At 30.2% G+C, this 26834-nt stretch overlaps 1 protein-coding gene across 2 annotated transcripts; it reads left to right on the top strand.

Annotated features, from left to right (window-relative positions):
• The first annotated feature begins 16164 nt into the window (after positions 1-16164).
• On the top strand, positions 16165-25974 carry LOC115698494 (GDSL esterase/lipase At2g42990). Of its 2 annotated transcripts, none has more exons than XM_030625568.2 (3): positions 16165-16752; positions 16844-17336; positions 25624-25974. In XM_030625568.2, exons 1-3 carry the CDS (start codon positions 16357-16359, stop codon positions 25818-25820), a joined length of 1086 nt encoding a protein of 361 aa, XP_030481428.1. In that variant the 5' UTR covers positions 16165-16356; the 3' UTR covers positions 25821-25974. The 2 variants fall into 2 exon arrangements, with proteins under 2 accessions (XP_030481428.1, XP_030481427.1); XM_030625567.2 differs by having other exon boundaries at positions 25615-25974.
• Positions 25975-26834: the final 860 nt, after the last annotated feature.

The raw sequence follows: 26834 nt of genomic DNA, 5'->3' as shown, positions 1-26834 counted from the left end.
GCTGTTGATGATGTAGCAGTTGGCGATGTTGAATTAGAGGATGAAATGAATCCTATTCTAGAAGACTTCTTTCCTTCAACAACAGAGGATGTACAAGGAGCAGATGAACAACCAACCACAAACCCACATTTTGATGACTTATTTGAGGAAATTGAAGCTGAATTGTATCTCGGTTGTGATTGGATTTCGTCTCTCAACTTTCTAGCAAAGCTATTGCATTTAAAAGTTAGAGGGAAAATCCCTAACATCTTTGAAGAATTGTTGAAGCTCTTAAAGTTTTCATTTCCGAAGGAAAATAATATTCCAGCAACGTACTACGAGGCAAAAAAGAGATTGAAGAAATAAGGCTTTGGTTATGACTCTATCCATGTCTGTTCGTATAATTGTTGCTTATTTTAGAAGGAGATTGCATCCAAAGAGGCTTGTCCAGTTTGCGGAACTAGTCGTTAGGTTACTTCCGAGAACGGTAAAGGAAAAAAAGTTCCTTGCAAAGTCATGCGATACTTTCCGTTGACACCTCGACTGAAAAGATTATATAGTTCAAGGATTACAGCGAAGAGCATAATATGGCATCATACTGGTAAATCAAAAGATGATAGGGTGATGCGACACCCGGTCGATGGTCTCGCTTGGCAAGACTTTGATGCAAAACATGCTCCTTATGTTTTGACTCGTGAAATAAGACAACTATTTTGTCAGTTTGTTAAAGGAATCAAGTTTCCCGATGGCTTTTGTTCAAATTTAAAGAGTAAAGTTTCTCCGGATGAGTCGAATATTATTGGGTTAAAATCCCACGATTGTCATATCATTATGCAGCGAGTACTAGCGGTTGGTGTCCGTAAATTTCTACTTCGTGATACCGCAACCACTATTACTCAGCTATGTAATTTCTTTCAACAATTATGTTTGAGAACTTTAAATGTAAAAGATATGGAGGATGCACAAAATAATTTAATTCTGTTATTATGCAAGATGGAATTGATTTTTCCTCCAGCTTTTTTTGACATAATGATATATTTGGTATTGCATTTTCCTGAAGAAGCTATACTGGGTGGCCCGATATTTATGAGGTGGATGTATCCTTTTGAATGGTACATGAAAAAATTGAAGAATTATGTGGGAAACAAGGCACGTCCTGAAGGGTCAATTACAGAAGGTTATGTTGCTGATGAGGCAGTAACCTTTTGTTCAATATACTTTAAAGGGTTTGAAACAAGATTTAATCGTCTTGATCAAAATGAAGATGCCCCTTCTGTCTCTCGCTATCTCTCAGTTTTTAATTCTCAATCTCTTCATTTGACTAGCGGAATTATCAAGCCTCTTAATCGTATCGGTCGTGAAAAAGCTCAATGGTACATTCTTCAAAATTCTCCTGAAATTCAAGCTTATTTAGAGTCAGTTTGTTACATTCCTATAAATTATTTTATTAAGTTTTTAGTTTTTATTCTCTATTTTCCTCTATCGTACCTTGACATTATCATACTTCACAGTGAACATTTGGAGAAGATCAGGCATGAATATCCTAATGGTAACCATGATGTTTTGCATAGGCAAACTTTTCGTCCGTGGTTTCATAAGATGGTGTGATGACAAAATTTTAAAGTTTTAATTTAACAATCTATATTCCTCTCATATTAATACATTTTATGTATTTAGATATATGAGTTGCACAAGATTGGAACTTTACAAAATGGTGATTAGTTACTCGCTCTAACTTCTGGCTCCGATTACTTAGCAACCTTTATGAAGGTTGTGTAGTGAATGGTGTTCGGTTTATTGCATCTAAAAGAGAAAAAAAGCGAAAGACACAAAATAGTGGTGTTACTGTTGCTGGAACTGAAGGGTTTAATTACTACGACACACTTGAAGATGTAATCACTATATCTCATACTGGTTCATATACAGTGACATTGTTTGAATGTAAATGGTATAACATTAATCCTATAAGAAAGAAGACAATCACTGAATATAATATAACCAGTATAAATATACGTGGATTTTGGTATCAACATGAGTCGTACATCCTTGCTAACCAAGCCAAACAAGTTTTCTATCTTGAAGATCCACTCAGAGGTTGTGATTTGAAGGTTGTTGAAGATATTAGTCATCGACAAATTTGGGACATTAATGATAATGAAGATGAGACAGATGTTGATGTTGGGTTTTATGCCCTAAATAAAACTCATTTCAATATAATCAGATTTGCTTATTAATATATATCAGAAATAACATTTAATGTTGCGTGGTTCACATGATTTATTTTGATGATTATATATACATAATGTATAAATTCATCTGAAACCCTTTTCACATACTTGATCCTGTTTATTGTGCCGTCAACACATTGGAAAGTAAACATGACTATGTGAATAAAGTTTCCTAGATTTATCAGACATAGGGTTTTACTGATATGATAATCTACAACAGAATTTAATTGCATTTGGAGAAGTGCTATGTTCTTTCCAGAGCATTGGTTAAAGTAAAGCTCAGGTTGGATGCATGGAGTATGCATCGGAAGGGACCGATATTGAACTTTGACTTAGATTTATTAAACTTACCGTAATATATATTCAAGTCAATATCGCCTAGTTGATCCTAGATCAAATGTTCTTAATCCTGTTATGATTAGGCTCAATCTTGAAAGGCTATTCGTGTTCTTTGATTTGTTAGTTAAGCCTACTTTTAGGTCAGGGTGATACGTACATTTTGGGAACACGGTAGTGCAATTGAGTGGGAGCGCTAGCATAAACATGGAATCTATAGCTTCTATCTGGCGAATAGTAAGCAAAGGATGATCTCCTTCGAGCTTGACAAAATGCACATAAATGGTGGAGTACTCATTTCACATAAGTTGAAATATCATTTATACGGGGTTAAGTGTTTTAAGGATTAAATACATTGTAGGGTGTAACGGTAATCTAATCCCTTTACAGTGTAGATCATTCATATAGAGGATCATTGATCACATTAGGCTTATAACAATGGATAACTAATGATGCATCTATATGGTGGAACATATAGAGCGTTCTATATACTGAGAGTGCAATTCTAAGTTCTATGCGTGGATTCAACGAAGAATTAATAAGTTAGTGAATTTTAGTGCTAAATTCTTGATCTACTTATTGGAAGCTCGGTTATATAGACCCATGGTCCCTGCACTAGTTGAGATAATATTGCTTGTAAGACTCATGTAATTGGTTTTGATTAATCAATTATAATTCTCAAATTAGACTATGTCAATTTGTGAATTTTTCACTAAGTAAGGGCGAAATTGTAAAGAAAGAGTTTTAGGGGCATATTTGTTAATTATGATACTTTGTATGGTCCAATTAATAAATATGATAAATGACAATATTATTTAATAATTATTTATAGTTATTAAATAGTTAGAATTGACATTTAAATGGTTGAATTAGAAAATTGGCGTTTTTGAGTAAATCAGATGCAGAAAAGATAAAACTGCAAAATTGCAAAAAGTGAAGCCCAAATCCACTAAGCATGGCCGGCCACTTTTGTAGGCAATTTAAACTGATATTTTCATTATTTTAATGCCAAATAATTCAAACCTAACCCTAGTGGAATGCTATAAATAGATAGTGAAGGCTTCAGGAAATTTACACTTAAATTTTTACACTTCTGATTCAGAAACAACTGAGCCTCTCTCTCTCCCTATATTTGTCCGAACCCACTTTCTCTTTCTTCTTCCTTCAATTTCGAAAATCTTAGTGTGAGAGTAGTACCCACACACAACAAGTGATACCTCAATCATAGTGAGGAAGATCGTGAAGAAAGACTTTCAGAAAGAAGGAGTTTCAGCATCAAAGATTCAGAGAAAGTGATCCAGGTTCAGATATTGATAATGCTCTGCTACAGAAAGGAATCAAGGGCTAGATATCTGAACGGAAGGAGTCATTATATTCCGCTGCACCCAATGTAAGATTTCCTAAACTTTATATGTGTTTATTTCATCGTCTTAGAAAGTTCATATTTAGGGTGTTAATCAACATACTTGTGAGTAGATCTAAGATCCTGGTAAAATATTTCCAACTACTGGCCTCAGAGTCATGGTAATTGATTTACTTGCAAGAAATTTGGACTTTAAAACGATTGTTTGATGTTTTTTGGTGGTATCATGTTGTATTGAGTGTTATTTGATGATTGATTGATGTTTGTGAATTTTGATGAAAAATAATTGAATATCTGTTTCTGGAATTATTTTTATTGGATAGTATGGAAAAAATTAAGCAAGTTACTTTTTTTACAGAACTCAATTTCGATTTAATTTGAATTAGTTATGATTTTTTGAAGTTTCGAAAAAATCGGGTTATGTCGCTGCACCACGTGCGCGCGCGGAGAGGCTGCTAGCAGCCCCCTGCGCCGAGAAACCACGCCGACGCAGCCCCAAGTGCGCCCATGGACAGTATAGCTCACAATTTTTTCGTTTTTTTCATGCTTTTTCATGGAATTTACTTCCGATTTTTTGTGTAGTTCTGTATTTATACTATTATTATTCCTAATTCAATTCTAATTATCATATTGAATTCATTTAATATTTTTTAAATTTAATTCAAGATATTAGTGTAATTTGAATTTAAAAATAGTTAGTATCTATCTTTTTTGCTTAATAATCTATCTTATTTTTAAATTTGATTATATCTTATCTTATTTTTAAATTTAAGGTCAGATTTTAAATATTTTAAATTAATTTTTTTTTTAAATAATTTGACCTTATTTAAATTTAAAATAAGATACCTATAATCATGTAATTTTAAAAAGATGTAAGATATTTTGCTAACTTTTAAGTTTTGTTATTTTATTTATTTAAATTACATTTAAAATCTGAAAAAGATATTCATTTATCTTTTTTAATTTTTTATTTAATTTTTATTTATAAAATAACATTTATATTTTAAAAGTAGTTAGCAAATTTTGAAATGATATTTATGTTGGTTGAAACCTAATTTTTCAAAAATGTAGGTTTAAGTTTAAATTTAAATTTTTTTTTAAAATTTCGAATTTTTCAATTTTTTTTTTTAAATTTTCGAAAATTATTTTTTTATTTAATTAATTATTTTCGAAATTAATTATTAAATTTAAATTAAATAAATCCTACATTCAACTATCCAGCTAACCTTGTTGCAGGAGTATGTGTTTTAGCTTATGTGTAAGTTTTCAAAACCTATTATTGCTTGATTGCAAATAGCCATGGTTAACTTGTTGACAGATCCAATGATCTGATTTTAACTCATGGCTCCCTTGGTCAAGTTAATAATTTGTAATAGGTATATTTCAATCTTCTTTCACCTGTGTATGACCTAGCAACATGATAGGACCCATCCAAAGTGTGCCTGTGTGAGCCTATGTGTTTAATTTCATTATAGATGCATATAGGTTGCTGTTGCTAAATAAAATGTCATAGTTCTTGATAGATTTTATTTAGGCCCATTTAGTTTTTGGGCTTAGTCAATTAATAACAGTTGTTCATTTTAAGGTTAAATTCCTCTCTTTTGGGCCTTGTGTGAGAGTTGGGAGCCATAGTAGTGGGTACGACATACTGAACCCAGCACCCCCTCACATGAACTACCCTAATTGTGAAGGCCCATTTACTTGATTTGAATAACTGTACTAGGTTAATGAAACTAGTTTAACCTAATTAAATTGATTAGCAACATAATTAATTTCATTTATTTTGAAATTAATTTAAGAAAATTATAGTTTAAAGAATTTTTTATTCTAAGCTAAACTATATGTATTTTCTTATATTTAATTGAATATAGAATTATAACCATCTAGATTCTTTCTAAAGCTTAATTTAAATTTTTCATTAAATATTCCTATTTAAGTTGATATTTTGTTATCTACAACTAACCAACTTAAATCTGAATATCTTTTGGATTTAAAATTTCAAAATTAAGTTGAGGAATTTTAGGCATTGGTTATTAAGATTCTTTAGATATTTTTTAAGTTAATATCTTTTCGAATATTAACTTAAAATGGAATATTTTAGATATTTTTTTTAAGTTAATATCTTTTCGAATATTAACTTAAAATGGAATATTTTAGATATTTTTTTTAGGTTAATATCTTTTCGAATATTAACTTAAAATGGAATATTTTTAAATTAAGTGGTTACAACTTAATTTTTGATATTTAATTAAATTTAAATTTGAAAATATTTAAGTTCTAGATTTTTTTCTAATACAACTTAAATTAGATATTTTTTCAAATTTTGTGGAAAAGATACTTAGTCAAATAAGATATTTTCTAGATAGTTAGTTCTAGACTACTTATTATTTCTAATATTAAATAGGAAAATATTATACATTGTGAAATTAATTATTTAAATAATTAATTTTGGTACAATTTATTTTAAGTATATTTTTCCCTAGTATTAAACTAGAGATTAATAATTAAGCCTTCTCTACACTTAATTATTTATTTCTTGAATTTAATACATTTAATTAATTTGAAAATTAAATATCTAAGTTGATTTTCATCATGATACTTAAATATTTCTTTTTCATGACACTTAATTAAATAGAAAATTATTTTAAGTTGAAATTTATTTTTTTTCAACTTAAATTTAAATAATTTTCAAAATATATTTTTTCTTTATTTTATTAATCAAATTTCAAAATTGCATTTCTTAAATGTTGGAATTTCGAATTTTATTTAGAAAATAGATTAAAGTTTTAAATTATTTATTTTAATTTTGGACCAACTTAAATCAATGATTTTTTTTTTTCATTTATTGATTAATTTAAAATAAATGAATTAAAGTATTTTATTAGAAATTTAATTAATTAGTCAAAGGAAAATCTAGATAGGTGATATTTTTGTTTGAAGTATTTTTCTAGTTTATTTAATTAAATAGAAAATTAATATTTAAGTTGATTTTCATCATCATACTTAAATATTTGAAATTTTTCTTATATATTTAATTAAATAGGAAAATTATATTTTTTGTTGTAAATTAATTTTATTAATTAATTTTGGGCCAACATTAAATTAGAATAATTTTTCCAGGATTTATTTTTTATTTTAACATGCATTTTCGAAAATTGTATTCTTAAATACTTTAATTTTTCGAAATGCAATATATATTTATAGAAAATAAAATTTGAGTTGTAAATTAATTTAAATTAATTTTGTAACAACTTAAATTGAATATTTTTCTAAATATTTATTGGAAATTATTACTAAGATGGAAATAATTCATATTATTCTCAAATCCATCTAAGTAAAATTTATAAATATTAAATTAAAATTTATATTTAGAATTATTCATTCTAAATTGGAAATTTTAATTAAATAAATATATATTTAAAATAAATAGATTAAAGAAAGAGAATCAAAGAAAATACAACTCTCTTTAAATAATTAGCTTTATTATTAAGATATTCGATCTCCATTGTTGGTTTTACATCGCGTTTGTTTTAGTAAGTAATCCTCCCTAATGGAGGAACGTTCATTAGCAATTTCGCACCGTTTAATCTCGAAAGATAAGTAGTTTGTAAGTGTTTTATATGGTATGAATCACCTTAATGGTGGCGACCATATTTGACTTGCAAATTGCGAAACAATAGTGGAAGCTCATAAGATAGAATTGCCTTGACTCTCGCCTAAACGGGACAACGCTGAATTCCAATCTTGATCGAATAAAAGGTTGCTAGAATGTTTAACATTTTAGATGAGCTGAAAACTCTATTCAATGGATGGTAGCTTTGACTCTCGCCTAAACGGGACACTGATATCAGTTTGTTGAAAACCTTAGAAATTATTTAGGATTGTAAGTTTTAGTATTTTCACTTGTCATTCCTACTTGCTATATGTTTATAATTTCTGAATTGTGTATGAATTTATATTGAACCATGTTATTTTCTGTTATTAAGTTGTAGTTTAATTTCAAATCTTCATTGTTGGTCTAACTTGGCTTGTTTATCTAATGAGGTAAATCCCTAGTAGATTTTCACCATTAGACATTCATAATAGTGTTAGATCTCGAAAGATAAATATTGTATATGCGACATCTAGTTGTTCATCAATAGATGACACCTTAGACTAGTATTTTTACGATATGAAACAAGAAGATTATATAAATAAGATTACTTTGACTTTCGCTAATCGAAGCATCGTTAGATTTTTATTTAAACAATGAAATTATCCTAATTCCTCTTAGCCTATTCATTTCGAATTAGCTCAATAACATATCATTGGATGAATGGTCTATATATCATTTAATGTCATTATATTTTCTCTTAAGAAATTAAATGACGCATATGATTATAATCCCGAAATTCTATTCCCAATTGATATAAATCCTCAATCTTAGAAATCTCCTACTTATATGGGCAAATCAGACTTAGAGTTAAATTAGTAGTGGTGGTCCAAGATAGAATTACTCATTATATTTGGTATAAATTTAAGTCTTTGACTTTAATTTTAGATTCCAAACAGAAATTTTCTTATATTTCTAATTCCAGAATACATTACAGTTACACTTTTTCAAGTGTTTAATATCCATCTTCTATTAATGGATTAAAACTGTATGGAATATGAGTTAGGTATTCTGTGACCAGGATCCACTTGCAGTATTCTAAGAACTCTTTGATGTAACTAAACCTAAGTCATCAAAAGACACTACCACATTTTTTTAAATCTATGGCACTTGTATCTTGTTCATAGTGGATTTGACAAGATCAATCTCTGCAAAGAGTTAATATGCCCATATCCACTGAAAGTAGTTCATCTCATTCGCAGATGGATGTACATTCAGGGGTGGATATGAGTTTTTCGTTGTATTCCTAAAACGTAACTCTAGATTATACCTTATGCAAAGAAATTTGAAATGTTTGAAAAATTTCATAAATTTCTAGCAATGATTAAAACCATTAAGGTAAGTGGTTAAAGATCTTGCGAACTGATAGGGGTGGAGAAATAGTTAGTAGATATGCAGTTCAAAGATCATTAAATTGATTTTTAAATTATATCTAAACTTACCTCCCCAGAAATTTCGAGTTCCATGTTGATGATTAGTTACTAGTCGTTGCCTAATTCCTTCTATGGTAATACAATTTGAGAATGATGTAATGATTGTATACTTAATGTAAATCATTACTAGATTCATGGATGTCCTAATCAAAATCTTAAGAAAAGCTAGAACTGTTAACCATGGTTTGTTAGCTGTTCTAAGTGATTAGGGGTGGACCATCCCATTGTCAATAGATAAGAAAGTGTTTGTTCAAACAAATACTACTTTTCTAAGAAAATGACTAAGTCTGAAAATCAAGTAGCAAATAAAGGAGATATTTAATTCTTGATTCCAAAAGTGTTCTATCATCTTACATATGATGATCCCACTGCCTATGTTGTCTTGTCACAACCAAAGAGGTTAATACCATTTAGTTTTCTTAGACATAATTCACGGTACCTTGTCATAGTGGGAGAGTTTCTAGGAACTCACCTTCTTGGGAGACACTAGTGATTAAAATCCATTGTTAGTTTAAACAAGTAATGGATTGTCAAGATAAGAAACTAAGAAGAAAAGCCAATAGAACTATGGTTTAATCCATTCACATGGAGTAACCTAAAGTTTTCTATTACAAGGACATAAAAGGAAATTTTCGTTTATAAGTCTATTCAATGGACTTAATAAAACTTCCTGTTCCTAGTATTATAGGTTTGAGTTTATCTAAACCTATGGCTTGTGGTATACCTGGTAATTACTTACTCTAATGCAAGCAACTTACTTTAGTAAGATGCTGAAGCATTTTCTTTCTAATGGCAATCTATAGAAGCTTCACAACTTCTTAGGCATAGATTTTATTTATCTAAGGAAAAGTCTCAACTATTCCAGAAAAGATAAAGCCATGAAAGAATTTCATAAATCAACAGTGAGAGGTCTTAGATATGCTTTTGTATGCCTTAGACCAGACACCTGCTGCTGAGTGGGAGTAATGAGTAGGTATCAGATTAATCCAGGAGAAGAACATTGGAAGACAATCAAGTAAATCCTAAGATTAAGAAGAGGAACTATATGTTAGTCTATAAGGGTGTGTTTAAAACTCTTAGATTACACCACATCAGATTTTGAAATTCGCCTTTGTGCTAGTAAATCATTCTGATAAGATGGTGATTACTCTGGGGGTGGAATAGTGATTTTGGAGAAGTGTAAAAACCTATCTAAAGTCTCTAGGTCTACCAGGAAGGGACTGAATGTTAAAGTTGCAGGAAAGGTACTTATTGAGTCTAAGGAAAGTTCTATACATCTTTAGCACCATTCCAAATTGCCTTAACTACTAGTGTTAATTTCCTGATTAACCAAAAGTAGTTGCCAAAGGTATAGAATCCAGTATCCCAAGAGAGTAGACATATAGAGAGGAATTTAACATTATCAATAATTTTGTGATTAAGGAAGAGTAATGGTGGAGAAAAGGTTGTGGTTAATTCAACCTTTCAGATCCTATTACGAGGAGTTTACTACTACTACACTTGATTTGTATATCGAGGTGTTGAGATTATTTGAAACGCGCTTCTTGTTTTATATTAGTGCAAGTGGGAGTTTGTTGGGTTTTATGCCCTAAATAAAACTCATTTCAATATAATCAGATTTGCTTATTAATATAGATCAGAAATAACATTTAATGTTGCATGGTTCACATGATTTATTTCATGATTATATGTACATAATGTATAAATTCATCTGAAACCCTTTTCATATACTTGATCCTGTTTATAGTGTCGTGAACACATTGGAAAGTAAACATGACTATGTGAATAAAGTTTCCTAGATTTATCAGACATAGGGTTTTACTGATATGATAATCTACAACAGAGTTTAATTGCATTTGGAGAAGTGCTATGTTCTTTCCAGAGCATTGGTTAAAGTAAAGCTCAGGTTGGATGCATGGAGTATGCATCGGAAGGGACCGATATTGAACTTTGACATAGATTTATTAAACTTACCGTAATATCTATTCAAGTCAATATCGCCTAGTTGATCCTAGATCAAATGTTCTTAATCCTATTATGATTAGGATCAATCTTGAAAGGCTATTCGTATTCTTTGATTTGTTAGTTAAGCCTACTTTTAGGTCAGGGTAATACGTACATTTTAGGAACACGGTAGTGCAATTGAGTGGGAGCGCTAGCATAAACATGGAATCTATAGCTTCTATCTGGCGAATAGTAAGCAAAGGATGATCTCCTTCGAGCTTGACCAAACAAACATAAATGGTGGAGTACTCATTTCACATAAGCTGAAATATCATTTATACGGGGTTAAGTGTTTTAAGGATTAAATACATTGTAGGGTGTAACGGTAATCTAATCCCTTTACAGTGTAGATCATTCATATAGAGGATCATTGATCACATTAGGATTATAACAATGGATAACTAATGATGCGTCTATATGGTGGAACATATAGAGCATTCTATATACTGAGAGTGCAATTCTAAGTTCTATGCGTGGATTCAACGAAGAATTAATAAGTTAGTGAATTTTAGTGCTAAATTCTTGATCTACTTATTGGAAGCTCGGTTATATAGACCCATGGTCCCGGCACTAGTTGAGATAATATTGCTTGTAAGACTCATGTAATTGGTTTTGATTAATCAATTATAATTCTCAAATTAGACTATGTCTATTTGTGAATTTTTCAGTAAGTAAGGGCGAAATTGTAAAGAAAGAGTTTTTAGGGGCATATTTGTTAATTATGATACTTTGTATGGTTTAATTAATAAATATGATAAATGAAAATATTATTTACTAATTATTTATAGTTAATAAATAGTTAGAATTGGCATTTAAATGGTTGAATTAGAAAATTGGCGTTTTTGAGTAAATCAGAAGCAGAAAAGATAAAACTGCAAAATTGCAAAAAGTGAGGCCCAAATCCACTAAGCATGGACGGCCACTTTTGTAGGCAATTTAAACTGATATTTTTATTATTTTAATGCCAAATAATTCAAACCTAACCCTAGTGGAATGCTATAAATAGATAGTGAAGGCTTCAGGAACTTTACACTTAAATTCTACACTTCTGATTCAGAAAAAACTGAGCCTCTCTCTCTCCCTATCTTTGTCCGAACCCACTTTCTCTTTCTTCTTCCTTCAATTTCGAAAATCTTAGTGTGAGAGTAGTGCCCACACACAGCAAGTGATACCTCAATCATAGTGAGGAAGATCGTGAAGAAAGACTTTCAGAAAGAAGGAGTTTCAGCATCAAAGATTTAGAGAAAGAGATCCAGGTTCAGATATTGATAATGCTCTACTACAGAAAGGAATCAAGGGCTAGATATCTGAACGGAAGGAGTCATTATATTCCGCTGCACCCAATGTAAGATTTCCTAAACTTTATATGTGTTTATTTCATCGTTTTAGAAAGTTCATATTTAGGGTGTTAATCAACATACTTGTGAGTAGATCTAAGATCCTGGTACAATAATTCCAACAGTTGATGTTGTTAATGATTCTAACTCTTCAAATTTTGTGTTGACGGTTGATCTTGGAGAGTTGATTTTGCAATTGAATGAACCTCCAGTACTTGTTGAATCGTCCGATCAGTTAGTGGATTCTGATATAAAGAATAATGAACTTTATGAAAATTATGTTGCCGAAGAAGTAGATAATTTACTAGTTGAACATGTGGAGGATGAAAATGAAAACTTGATGAATGATGGAAATGATAGTGATTCTTTGGTGTAACTTTAATTTTACTATTGTTTATTAAAAAAACTCTATATAATTAAATGACATTTTATTTTTCTTTCGTATTAATATTTGTATCAACTTTGAATTATGTGCTTCACTTTTTGTGAATTTTTACATTTTCTTATTTTTCATCTTCAAAGTAAAGTACAATGTCAGCTAGTCTAGCGACATACCACGGTGGGGATGGTTATGGTAGGGATCCCCCTGATCCTTCTAGGGTACCCTCGTCCTACGAATCAGGTTTTCATATTTTTTCAAAGCTAACATTGTTCTTAATATAAACGGTGCATGTTCAATGTACTAATAAAATTTTTTTTCTCTCGAATAAATAAAGTTCAACCTCCGGTCAGAAAGGGTCGTGGGCTTACAGCAAACACTAAACTTGAACAAAAAAGGAGAGATGATGGTAAGCCCTTAGAGGTTGAGGTGGATCTTGAAACTAGCAAAGTAGTTTGCACTAAAGCAAGCACTTATGTTCGATTTATGGGCCAGCAAGTAACCATATTGTGCCCAGGTCATCATTACAATTTTTCTGATGTACCCCAACAATATAAGGATCAAGTGCTCAATCGAATAAGAGTGAGTGATTTTTTAATTATTCATGGTAGTAATCATTTTATATCCTTATTTGTAAATTAATGTAATTTTTTAAATTATTTTATTACATAGTACTATTTTGATATTGACGGGATTCCCTACCGAGACCTACTTATGGGGACTTTATATTCGGAGATGGCGGAGAGGTATGGTGAGCGAAAGACAATCAGATGCAAGTATTTTAAACAACTTTACACTAAGCCAGAAGATTGGGAGAAAGTTCTGGCATTGCCTTCTGACCACTTGAATGCGGAGAGTTGGAAGCCGATTTGGGAATTGTTCACTAGCGCAAATTTTTTGAATCGCTCAAGTAAAAATAAAGCAAATCGCCAACAAATGAAATATCCAACAACGAAAGGCACAAAATTGTTGGCTTCGATACGTCACGGAATGGTATATATTAATTCTTTAATTGTTAAATATGATTTTTCTTTATAATAATTTAACTTAATTGTTTATGTTCGTATAGGGGGGTCCTTCCGGAGAGCATGTAGTTGATGCATGGAAGGAGGTTCATGTGAAAAAGCCGTCTGACACTTTCGTTAATGAAGCTGCTGCAAAAGATTATATAAGTGAATAAAATGATTTATTATTAAAATTTATAGTTTATATTATTTATATATTCTAATAATTTTTATCTAAATAGGAGGAACTGGTGAAGGAGCTTGATAGGAAAAGACTTGAACGACAATCCTTGAGCGATACATCTAGTACTGAATCTGATACTGGTTATCAGTTCAACGTTCTGGAATCAGTTCTAGGCGAAAGATCTGACTATCAAAGAGGCGTGGGTAAAAGGCTCAAGATAAAAGGAAAGAGTCATTCACTCAAAGTCAGTCGACGGTGCCTCCTCCACCAACAACTAAAATGATGAGCACTGTGCCAGAAATATTCTCAACTATGCGTGCCACATGGGGGGTAATTTGACGCCTGAACAACGTGCTCATTTATATAACCTACGATTTGAGAAGTTTATTCAGACGTATAGTCAGTCGCAGTCGCCTGGTGGTTCGTCTTCTCAGAGTTATGCCACTCATCCACAACAGAAACAACAACCTCCTCAACAACAGCCTTCTTCGCAGCAGCAATTCCAAAATTTGTCACAGCAGTAATTCGAAAATTTTTTGTAGCAGCAACCCTAATCTTTTCCTCAACAGCAACAACAGTCTGGTCTGCCATTGGAAAATCAGTTCTTATATAGAACACCATCAGAGTCTCCTCCGCTCGGCTCAAATTTTGCTGATTTTAGATTATTTGGGAGTTCATCGCAAGAGCAACAATTTTATTCAACTCCTATTTTTAATCAAGATGAGCTCGGGAATTTAACATTGGGTTTATCATCAGATCAAGCATATGTGTTTTCTCCGCCACGGGCTTCAGAAACTCGTAACGATAATAATCCGGATAAAGATTTTATAATTGGAGACCTTAATGAAGATGTTATGGAATAATTTATTTATGTTTTTTAATAATTTAGTTTTATTTTGAGACAATATTGTCATAGGATTAATGTTAAAGTAATTTACTTTGAGACATTTTTAACTTATTAATAAATTTTATTGGATTTAAATTATATTAATTGTAATTTTATTTATTATATATTTATATATAAATAATTATTTATATATTTAAAATTATTTGTAATTTTTTTTTTATTTTTAATTACAATTAGTGGCGGAGCATTAGCGGCGGGGTCCCGTCGCTAATGCTCTGCCGCTAATGCTATTAATAGCGGCGGACCCCATTTCGGCCGCTAATACTATTAGTAGCGGCCACGCATTAGCGGTAGACCAATAGCGACTGAAATCTGCCGCTAATACCCTATAGCGACCGAAATTCGCCGCTAATACCCTATAGCGGCCGATTAGTGGGTATTAGTGGCGAAGTGGTCCGCTGCTAATGATGTGAAATGTTGTATCGACAACTAAGTTGAACCTAACCATATCAAGATTAAGATACATAGACCTAAGATCAACCATTGATATTGACTTAGAAAGATATAACGATAAGTTTATGATATCTTATCCAAGATCAATATCGGTTCTTTCAAATGTATACTCCATACATCCAATACTGGTAAATTTTGCCAATACCCTAGAAAAGACATATGTAAGTATACCTTATCCCTGATTATCATGTCACTCTAAATCCACTGAACTGACAAATCTTGGGAATTAAACTTTTGAACATATAATAATGATTATATTCTACTTTGCTGACAATACTATAATCATGAACAAATATATATATACATGTTTATATATGTTCTGGACTTAATAGAATTTATACATTAAATATAATCATGAAATAAGTTATGTGAACCATGCAATATAAAAGCGATATCTGATCTTATATTAATTAGTAAATCTGGTTATATTGAAATGAGTTTTATTGAAGGCACAAGACGATCAACATTTTTTTGGTTTAATGTGTTTGCTGGTTTTTTATTTTTGATTTGTTTGTTTTGATTTAACTTTTGTTATTTAAGTGTGATCTTGAAGCTAGAATTACCAAAGTTAATTTCTATATATCGGAGCTAAATTTCCTACCGCCTGAGTTTAAAGGCATTACACCAATATAAGTTGTTTTCTTAAAAAGAATAATAATTGAAAAAAAGCTTATACAAAGCACATTTAGACACTAAACCAATAATAAATTGTTGCCAGAACAGGAATTAAGAACAGTAAATTGTACGTGCACACATAAAGTTAGAAATATTAATATCTGTTTATGCATTATGAATTGAGATTTTAATGTGGAATTAGGCCCTCAAAGGCTGAAAGAGCTCTCATGCTTCATTAGTGGACACTTTAATATATAACTCTCCAACTAACTGCTTCCCCACAATAAAGAAACCACATTCAATACACCATTACGTTATTGCAGCATTCAATAGTACTCTCATAATTATTTCGCTCTGTTTTTGAGTACTATACTCCAACATCACAACCCACATTTGTCAATATATACCTACATATATTATTATATAACTGACCAATTCTAGTTCCAAAACTGGATAAAGTATTGTAAAGAAATTACAACAGCATGGAACTTATTCTCGTTCCAAAATGGCTACTATCTATAGGATTAGCACTAATACTAGCAGTCCAGCAGCACTCCTCCAACTGTTCGGCCATGGCGACAAAAATTCCCGCCATCATTGTATTCGGAGACTCAACAGTGGATGCTGGAAACAACAATCAAATATTGACACTTTTGAAGAGCAATTTTCATCCATACGGCCGTGATTTCTCTGGCGGCCGCCCCACAGGCCGGTTCTCCAACGGGCGAATCCCGCCCGATTTTATCTCAGAGGCTTTCGGCCTGAGGCCTATCGTACCGGCATATTTGGATCCCACGTACAACATTACCGACTTTGCAATAGGTGTTTGCTTTGCTTCTGCTGGAACTGGCTACGATTCTGCGACCTCTGATGTACTAGTAAGTAATTATATTTTTATAAATTGCTATTGATTGTCTTGTTGTGATCTCATTATTTTGTTGTAATTGTAACATATAAATGTAATGACAGAATGTGATGCCGCTATGGAAAGAAATTGAGTACTACAAGGAGTATCAAAACAAGTTGAAAGCGTATGTGGGGCATCGGAGGGCAAGGACAATATTGAAACAAGCAGTGTACTTAGTGAGCTTAGGAACCAATGATTTTTTGGAGAACTATTACATCTTTCCCAGGCGGCGTTTGAAGTACACAATAGACGAGTACCAGGATTTTCTTATTGAAATTTCTACAAATTTTCTCAAGGAACTCTACAGCCTTGGAGCTAGGAAAATATCCCTTACAGGGCTTCCTCCAATGGGTTGTTTGCCTTTGGAAAGAACCCTTAATATTTTTGGGAATAATGAGTGTGATGATAAATTGAACAAGGTAGCTCTGAAATTTAATGCCATGTTAAAGAGTATGACAACAAAGCTGAATGATGAGCTCCCTGGCTTGATATTGGTGTTCACAGAAAGCGTTTATGGTCTTCTGTATAGCATGATAAACAACCCTGCTTCCTATGGTACGTCTACCTTAATTATTATTATTAATTTATACACACTGGAAAGTTATTAATACTAATTAACAACAATAAAACACTCTACTAACAACACTCCCTGATCGCATGTGTCGTTGTTCATTAGTGTATATGAGTATTTTTTTTGATAATTATTAGTGTTGAGTAATTAATACATGTTTAATTGTGTTGAGTAATTAATACTGTACCGTATTTATTTATTATACGGTACAGTGTTTTTTTTGTGTATAGGGTTATGTATGCGAAATTTAGGAAGTGGAAAAATGAATATATTATAAAAATATGTTAGACATAAATGAGTATTTTTATGTCATCGTTCAAAAAATGATAACTAAAAGTATAAATTATAAAAATTATAATTTATGGTTGGTAAATGTATTTTAACCACACTGACAATTCATATCGAAATACCATATTTTAATTATAAATAATCTTTATTGTAACTAAACGTGATATTTAAACACATAAAATATAAGTTGTCACTAGTTATCATTGAAGTATTTTTTGGTGGTGAAAACAAAAGTAATGTCACAAAATATGATTGTTTTAAGGGAAAAATAAAGGAGAACCAACAAAATACTACAAATAAACTTATTTCCAAAAACAATTAGAGGAAAGTTGCTAGAGCAATTCCATTACGTACTACCGGAAAATTGTTATAGTTTGTCATCAATATCAAAAAAAGTCACCAAAAATTTGTCAAAGATTTTATAACCTTGGAAAAAAGTAGTCAAAAAAGTCTTTATCAAAAATCATTAGAGTAAACATTAGAGTCATCAACTAAGTTGGATGTTAGAATCTCCGACAAAAAAACTAATTACATTTATTAGCTAATTAAAAATTTAACACGAAACCAATTTCATAAAGCGCAATGTGAAAATAAATTACCATATATAAGATGAATGAGCTACTCGCTCTATTGTTAATTAGTTTTGAGATTGAACTTTATTCATCTTATCTTAAATTCTAACCAAAACTAATAAATAAAAATTAGTTACCTAAAATAATCAAATCAAAAATTAAACTTTAGAACTTAGTTACATAAAACAACAAAAGTAAGAAAATAACATAATTAATTTATAGCTTAATAAAAAAAAAAAAAAAACGCTTTGGAAATATTATCCGTACTTTTATTTTTAAAGATGGATTAGATTGGTTATAAAGTAGAGTGTATCTAAAACGTGAAAACTTGCCACTTTGTACAAATTAAATGCACTGTCAATCAAATATTGCAGATTTAATTAAATATAATATTGTAAAGGGAAATTTGATTTTCTATACTTAGAAAATCAAAAAAAAATTTCCCTAAACCAAAAATTTAAAACCTAAAAAAACTATTCCTTTTTTTTCAAAACCCCAAAAATACCCCCCTCACAATATTCTCTCTCTCTACATCATCTCTCTCTCCCTCTATCTCACCCCAACCGCCCACCCTCACCCGAACCACCCTCACCCACCCACGTCAACCCCAACGCCGATCACCACCCTCACCCCCGTCGACCACGACCCCAACCCCTCCGACCCCAACCCCAACCCGAAAGAGCAACCCCAACGCCGATCTCTCCCTCTATCTGAAACTTTTTTTTTTTTCCTGCGATTTGAGAGAGGGAAGAAGACAAAGGTCCGATGGTCGGACCTTGGGGGTCCGATGGTCGGACCCATCGGACCCCCAAGTTCCGACCATCGGACCTTTGAATTTTTTTTTTTTTTTTTTTTGCGATTTTGGAGAGAGAGGAAGAAAGGGTCAGATGGTCGGACCTTCGGGTCCGATGGGTCCGATGGTCGGACCCATCGGACCGGAAGGTCCGACCGGCTTTAATTTTTTTTGTTTTTTTTCCTGCGATTTGAGAGAGAGAGGGGAAGAGAGAGGTCCGATGGTCGGACCTTGGGGTCCGATGGGTCCGATTGGTCGGACCCCATCGGACCCCATGGTCCGACCATCGGACCTGGGGTGTGGGATTCTTGGGACCGGCTAGATAGAGAGAGAAAGAGAGATAGTTTTAGTTTGGGGGTATTTTTGGGGTTTTGAAAAAAAAAAAGTATAGTTTTTTTAGAGTTTAAATTATTGGTTTAGAAATCAAATTTTTTGATTTTCTAAGTATAGAAAATCAAATTTTCCATTGTAAATTGGCATTAATTTGAAAACTTCAACATTAGAGTATATAGAAAAGGCACCAAATTATGAAAGTAATCAGTATGTTTGTTTTCATGTATTATTTTAATCCTTTTCGATATGTCTGTTTCTAATTAAGTTTCAAATTGATCTGCAATTAATAAGAAGGATATCAAAGATTAGAATGTGCTATTCTTTCTCGATCTTCTCCTTTCTCGGCCCCTTCCTTGTCAGCTACAACTACTCTCTCAAATTCATCTTATCTCAAATTCTAATGTAGTATCAAAAGTACTTATGATCTATTGTGAGCCTAAAGTATCCTCAATCCAAAAAGACGAGCCATAAAAAGAGCTGATTGCTAATGTGAGCTCAAAGTGTCGCCGATCCAAACCTAAATATAAAAAAAGTGTATTAGAATTAGTTCCACATTACTAATGTGTGAAAATAAATTGTTGAATAAACTATAAATAGATAAGAAGACTACCAAGCCTTGTCAAAAAAAAATCCAATTGGCAAGTGCTTAATTAAAAGTAAAAGAAATTGAGGCATCTTAACAACAATGGTGGCTGTAGTAGATGCATTAATTAAATAAGTGGATAGGTGCCGGTGGTAGCTTAGATATTTAACTCTTGTGCGTTTAAGAGGCAGAACTACCATATCTGCCTGATAATGTGCCTCTCAGAAGAAAGAAAGAGATTGATTGTGAATATGAGCATAACTAGCTATCCAGCTGTTTATGCATATACAAATAGTTAGTTCATATTTTTAAGATTCATTAGTTATGCTATTGTCATTATCTTTCACCGTTACACTACACACACCCAAATTACATATTTTTTCTTTGTTAGAAAAAAATACCAAAATTATAAAACCAAGGAAAAAAACCTCAAATGGAAAAAAAGTGTTAGAAGATGGCAAAATATTGTGGACTTGAATCAATGATAATAAATAATTATTTTTTTTTTTTATTTTTTTTTTTGACAAAGTGATTAAAATCACTCATGAATTTACGACGCCCACGTCCGCCACCGGCGCCGCTGGAACCTCCTCGAACCAGGATAGCTCATCTTCTAACCGCAGAGCATGCTTTGCCAACCATAGGCCGCTAAAATCTAAGAGCGAGCCCCATGGGACAAAACTGCCCCCGGAAATTTAGACAATAAAGCTATAACATCTTCTAACAACGCTCCCAACTCAATATAATACTGAAGTTCCACCTGAAAAAAATCAAAAAACAGAATAAAACTTTAATTAGAAAACTACTTAAACTGAATAGATTCAACCAACCACCAATACTAAGCAACTAGATCTCCCTATAAAATACTAGAACTAGCCAAAGGGAGTACCCTTTGGCTAGTAACAACTAAATTATAGCAATATACCTTCATAGGATCCATATTCCTTACCTTTACCCTTTTAAAAACAAACATAAATAAAATTTTCCTTTTAATACCCATTATTCCTTAAATATTCAAAATATTATATACTAATTATTTCATTTTGTCTCTTAAAAGTATTACTTATTTTTAGACTAAAACATGTCAAAATTCTTAATAAATCAAATTGTTTATTATTTTATTTATAGCGTAAAACATGGTATCTATAATCTTTATTCAGCCTAAATTAAATCAAAATTGTATTAATATCCTTAAAATTTAAGATTGCACTCTTCACCTTCAAAATACATTTTTTCTAATACCACTTAATCATACATTTAATTAATAAAATTAAATTAATATTAATTAATCCAATTCGTTATTATGACATAATGCTTCCTTATTTATTATTTAAAAAGATTACCTTCTAATTATTATACCATTCAAATTATTATAAAAACCATTCATATTAGTATCTTCCAATACACCTAATAAGGCAATAATCTCAATACTTCATTAGCATTTACTTCTAATTTATTTCAATATCTTTCCAAAAATAAAATAAAATAAAACAAAAAATTCTCAATTCACAATAAATGTTCCTACCTCCAATTAATTACAAAATCTCACATTTATAATTTATATACAAAAATTAATATTATGTTATCCATAATAAACTAATGAGGCAATAATCTCATAATTACATATCATAATTGTTAGCTATTAAATTTTATAATATTTTTTATAATTAATGATATCTTGTAATTTTAACCAAATTATCTTAAATAATTAGGGGCCAGCCATAAATCAGGCGCGAAAACCTTGAAAGGCACCAAAGCCATAAAGAATAGCGCAACTCATCCATCAAATTTGTACTTCCATTTCTTCCATAAAAAACCTAATACCACTCATCCCTAAATTATTTAAAAATACAAATAAAGTAATAATTTTGTTACATTCCCATAATATTGATAACAAACAAAATTCCTTTATTAGTGTTCTCACTTCCCTTTATTACAAATATATCTGAAGCAATATATTCTCATTGACCATTAGTGTTCCCACCTCCCTTTATTACAAGATCCTCAAGATTCTAATTCTTCAATTTATTTAATTAATTATAATATTAGAATCTGAATATTAAAATTCCAAAAACGAAAATTCCTTAAAAACTTCATCCCAAAACTATACTTTAAGAGCCTTCAAATGAATAACGTTAATTGGTTCCAAAAGCTCCCAATGAGAATTCAGTAAAAACTTTAAAACACCAAAATACAAATAAATCTGAGACTACAGCTGATTAATTTGGACTAAAAAGAGAACAAACATAGTATTAGGGTATAGCTATGCTATCTAGCTCACCGAACACCCAACTTCACAATAAAAGACAATATCAGAACTAAACTCTAGTGACCCATTACCATCACATTTGGGTGACATTAACAATTTACTCCTAACATCTAAATCTATGGTCTCCCCAAATTACAATTTACAACTCTCTTAACACAGCATACTCACATAAGTACTCTGAAGAAATAATTTTATGGAAAATACCCAAGAAAAATAAAAAAGAACGTCCAAATTGAAAGCCCAAAAAAACTAAAAAAGACAGCATAAAGGGAAAGTTATTTACCTGATTAATATCCCCTTTACGCGCCCCAACATGAAGCAAAGTCCAACCTCTATCATCCCTGTCGACCTCAGATCGAAACGAGCGCCAGTCCTAGACAAACTTCGTCGCAAAGCACTAATCTGATCCTGATCTTCAACCATACTGTTAATTTTCGTCTAAATACCAAGCTGCACCGAAAAAGAAGTTCAAGATTCTATCTTGAATCTTGAATAGGAGGACAATGAAATCCCAATAAATAATTAATTTTAATTGTAGTTATAGACATAATTTAGTAGTTTCACAATTTTTTTCATTAAAATAAAATCTCAAACTCAAATCATTTTCTCCAATGTCAACAAAATAATAACTAATTTTAATCACACAATTAAAGCCTTAAATCATATTTGACTTGACATTTAATTGTACTATTAAAAATATGATCGACATCGAAAAAAATACTAACACATCGGTGCTAAACACCATGGATGTTTTTTAGTATTTGTCATAAAAATGTATACCACTACCATTTAATAGGCATTATTTTGTTTTTGCTTATACCATTTAATAAACATTATTGTGTTCAATAATTAGTGTGTGTGGTGTACATTAGGAGAGGTGTTTATAAAATTCACAATTTGTAGTTTTAAATCTCGATTAATTCGAAGAAAACCATTTAAAATCGGATCAAATAAATTTATTGTTAATAGTTAGTTAATTCAGAACGTTTATAATTCTCTAATTTAGTCACAATTTTAGAATTATTGGCAGTTTCAAACAAAATCAAATCGTCCACCTAATTTTTAATATACTTAATATATTTTTTTATTGAATATTAATATTCGGGAACAATCTTAAACATAGTAGTAATATTTTTTTGAGCAAACATAGTAGTAATATTGATTTAATATTATTTTGACATTTTTCTTTTTTATTTATTGTGAATGTATTATAAATTTTAAAACGTAACATAATTTAATATAAAACATAAGTTAGAACAATTATGAAAAACAAACCATATACTTTCTAACTAAATTCAAAAACTGTAATAAAAATTGCACCCTTAAAATATAGGGATAATTATATGGAAACACTTTTATTTGTAAAAAAAAAAAAAATACATTTTTAATTTTTTACGTTTAAAGATTTTTTAAGAAAATTTTATAATTTTTTTTATAAACCAACACAAAAACAACAATAAAATTACATCAAAGATACAGAAAAATAATATCCAAACGACATCAAAACAACAACAAAAAATAACATACAGATAATAAACAATGAACAACAAATTAATTAGAGTACAACATAAAAAAAACCGCATTTTCTGTAAATAAAATCATAAAAATCGTAAAAATATTTAAAATTCCGTACAACCGTATTTTTGTAATTTTTTTTTTTTTGTTGTTTTTGTATATTTGTGATATAATCCTTCAAATAAAACTATACAATAATCATTGTTAGAGTGGATTGATTTGGTTTGATTTTGTTTGGTTTTAAATTTTGTAAAATATAATATTATTGGCCTGGTTCGAAAAAATAAAAATTCAGACCAAATTAATTCATGAGCAATCCTACTTAATGTACATTTAAGTATATTTTTAGTATGTGTCAATAATATTACATAATATATATATATATATATATATATATGGAAGAGATTTTAATGGTTACATTTTTATTGTAATCATCATGGTTACATTTTTTTTAAGTCATTGGATTACTATTAAATGGTTGTGATTCTTTTGGAAATTAAATAAAAATAAATAATAAATAACTTGTAACCTGAAAGTAACCTAATCATTTATTTCCTTATAAAACTTTAATTAAGATTAATTATATTTTAAAATTAAATTAATTATAATTATTAATTAATTTTTTGCAATTTATTACTATATAAGGATCTTTTAGCAATTTATTTTTTTATACTTAAATTATTTAAAATTTTATAGCAAAACTTTTTATAATTTAAAATTATACACATATAATTTCATAATTTAAATTTTATTATACTTGTAATCTTAATTTTAAATTATTACACTTAATTATTTAATTTTTTTATTTAAATATTTAAAAAGTAAAAAATGAAATAAGTTGAAGGATTTTTTAGAAAAAAAATAGCTGCACTTGTTATCGATTGATTAGCTTGAGGCCTCATACTTAGTTCATATAATTGTAACAAAATAATTAAATATCATTTAAAAATAATTAATTATTTAAAAATTTATTATAAGAAGAGAATTTTAATTTGTGTCAAAAGAAGTTTAATTTTTGTAAAAAAAATAAATTTTATTGTAAATATTATAATTAAATGGTTTAATTATTAAAATAAGTCAAGTAAGGATTTAAATATAAATATTAATTGCTGAAAGAGGTCTTGTTAAATATTTAATTAATTATTTTAAGAAAATAGTTAATTATAATTAAATAATTCTAAAAAAGGAATGTCTATTTAATTAATTATTTTAAGAAAATAGTTAATTATAATTAATTAAATCTAAAAAAGAAAAATTTACCTATTAGTAACCTGCTATTACAGGTTAAAGAAAAATGTAACCATATGATTACAATAAAAATGTAACCATTGAATAGTGTGTAACACTTAGGCAGGGCTGGCCCTAGGCATAGGTAGGCTAGGCCCGCGCCTAGGGCCCACTGATTTTAAGGACCAAAATAAAAAAAATACTTTTTACAAAATATACATATTTTTTTTAATAATTTTTAAAAATATCAATTATCTTTATATAGTAAGGGGCCAAAAAAATATTTTTGCCTATAACCAATTTTAACTGAGGGCCGACTCTGCACTTAGGTTATTATTAATTTTAAAAATATTAAATTATTATATTTTAATACAATGATGAATAAGAAAAAATGAATTTAAATTTCTATGTTTTATTTAATTACTCAATTAAAAAAAATTACACTATATTAAAAATATATTTATATATACAAAATATTTAAGTCAAATTTAATTTTTTTTATCTTTTTTTTATTTAAAAACTTTTTTTTATTTTTTTTAGCCGATGTAACAATTCAAGCCCATATAATGTAATAAGAACTTTTTATAATTAGATAAAAAAATTAGGTATAAAAACTCAAATTTTTTTAATACAATCCAAATATGTTATTGCTTGAATTTATTAATATTTATTTATATATAAGTGGGTGCAGGATTTGAGGTTGCGGGAATGGCATGTTGCTCAACGGGGACATTTGAGATGAGTTACCTATGTAGTGAGAAAAGTCCATTGACGTGCACTGACGCTAATAAGTACATCTTTTGGGACGCTTTCCATCCAACTGAGAAAACTAATCATATTATCACCTCTCACCTTATTCCTCTCCTTAAAACCAAGTTTCTTCGATAATTTATTATCGAAGAATATATTTTTTGCTCCATGTTGTTGTATTAAAAAACATTTATACATATATATACACTGGCGACATGCTACAAGTATGTGTTTCCTCTACCCATGTATTTGGTTTTTTTTCCAATCCAAGTGTTTACCTTCTTTTGATTAACTATTATTTTTTTTTGAAAAATATAAAATTTTGAATTATAAGTGAATGGATTTCATTAAATGCATGAGGCCAAATGTGAACTCGGGACTCTAGTACGAGGCCACCAAACTTTAACTCCTTCAAAGGATAAGGCCAATTTGGCCAATGTTGTTAGTTGTGACCGTTAGTATTAATTAGCTCTAGTTAGCTCTTTGCACTATTAGTTTAGAAGTAGTTAGTTTCAAGTGTCAAAATAAATTAGACTAATTATATATATAAAGTCCCTGATTTTCTTGAAACACATTACATTGTAACTTAATTGTATAAGACTTAACTACCATCAATAAAGAGTTATAGATTTTATTCTTTCGAACACATTGTAAATGGTTATGGTTGTGGGACGTTTGAGCTCGAAACTCAACAATGTGGTATTAGAGCTGGATGGGTTCTTGGAGCTTTGATCAAATCAAGCTAGCGTGAGATCAAATGTGAAGAACATCCAGGGAAGAAATGGGGAATGCCAAGTTTGACATCGAGAAGTTTGATGGGAAATACAATTTGAACTTATGGAGAGTAAAGATGCGAGTTGTCATGGTTCAACTATAAATTCAGGATGTAATTCTTTGTGATGGTAAGATTAAAGCCAACACGGATGCAGAGAAGAGTGAACTCATGGAAAAAGCACATAGTGCACTCATCTTGATTTGGGGATAAGGTTCGAAGGAAGGTTTTGAAGGAAAACACGACAGTTGGTCTATGGAAGAAATTGGAGTCTCTCTACATGACAAAATCTCTGGCAAATCGTTTGTTCCTGAAGCAAAAACTTTACTTGTTCAAAATGCAACTAGGGAAAAGTATTGAAGATCATACGGATGATTGGA

Source organism: Cannabis sativa, chromosome 8 (assembly GCF_029168945.1).
Source record: "Cannabis sativa cultivar Pink pepper isolate KNU-18-1 chromosome 8, ASM2916894v1, whole genome shotgun sequence".
NCBI classification, from domain to species: Eukaryota; Viridiplantae; Streptophyta; class Magnoliopsida; order Rosales; family Cannabaceae; genus Cannabis; species Cannabis sativa.
Note: the sequence above shows the minus strand (reverse complement) of the source record. Positions and strands in the feature narration are given on the sequence as shown.

Excerpts from the sequence above, each read along its gene's own strand:
- LOC115698494 (XM_030625567.2), top strand. The coding sequence starts at position 16,357 with ATGGAACTTATTCTCGTTCCAAAATGGCTACTATCTATAGGATTAGCA. Across the intron at positions 16,753-16,843 it reads CTGCGACCTCTGATGTACTA|AATGTGATGCCGCTATGGAA; the intron begins GTAAGTAATTAT and ends ATGTAATGACAG. Across the intron at positions 17,337-25,614 it reads AAACAACCCTGCTTCCTATG|TGGGTGCAGGATTTGAGGTT; the intron begins GTACGTCTACCT and ends TTTATATATAAG.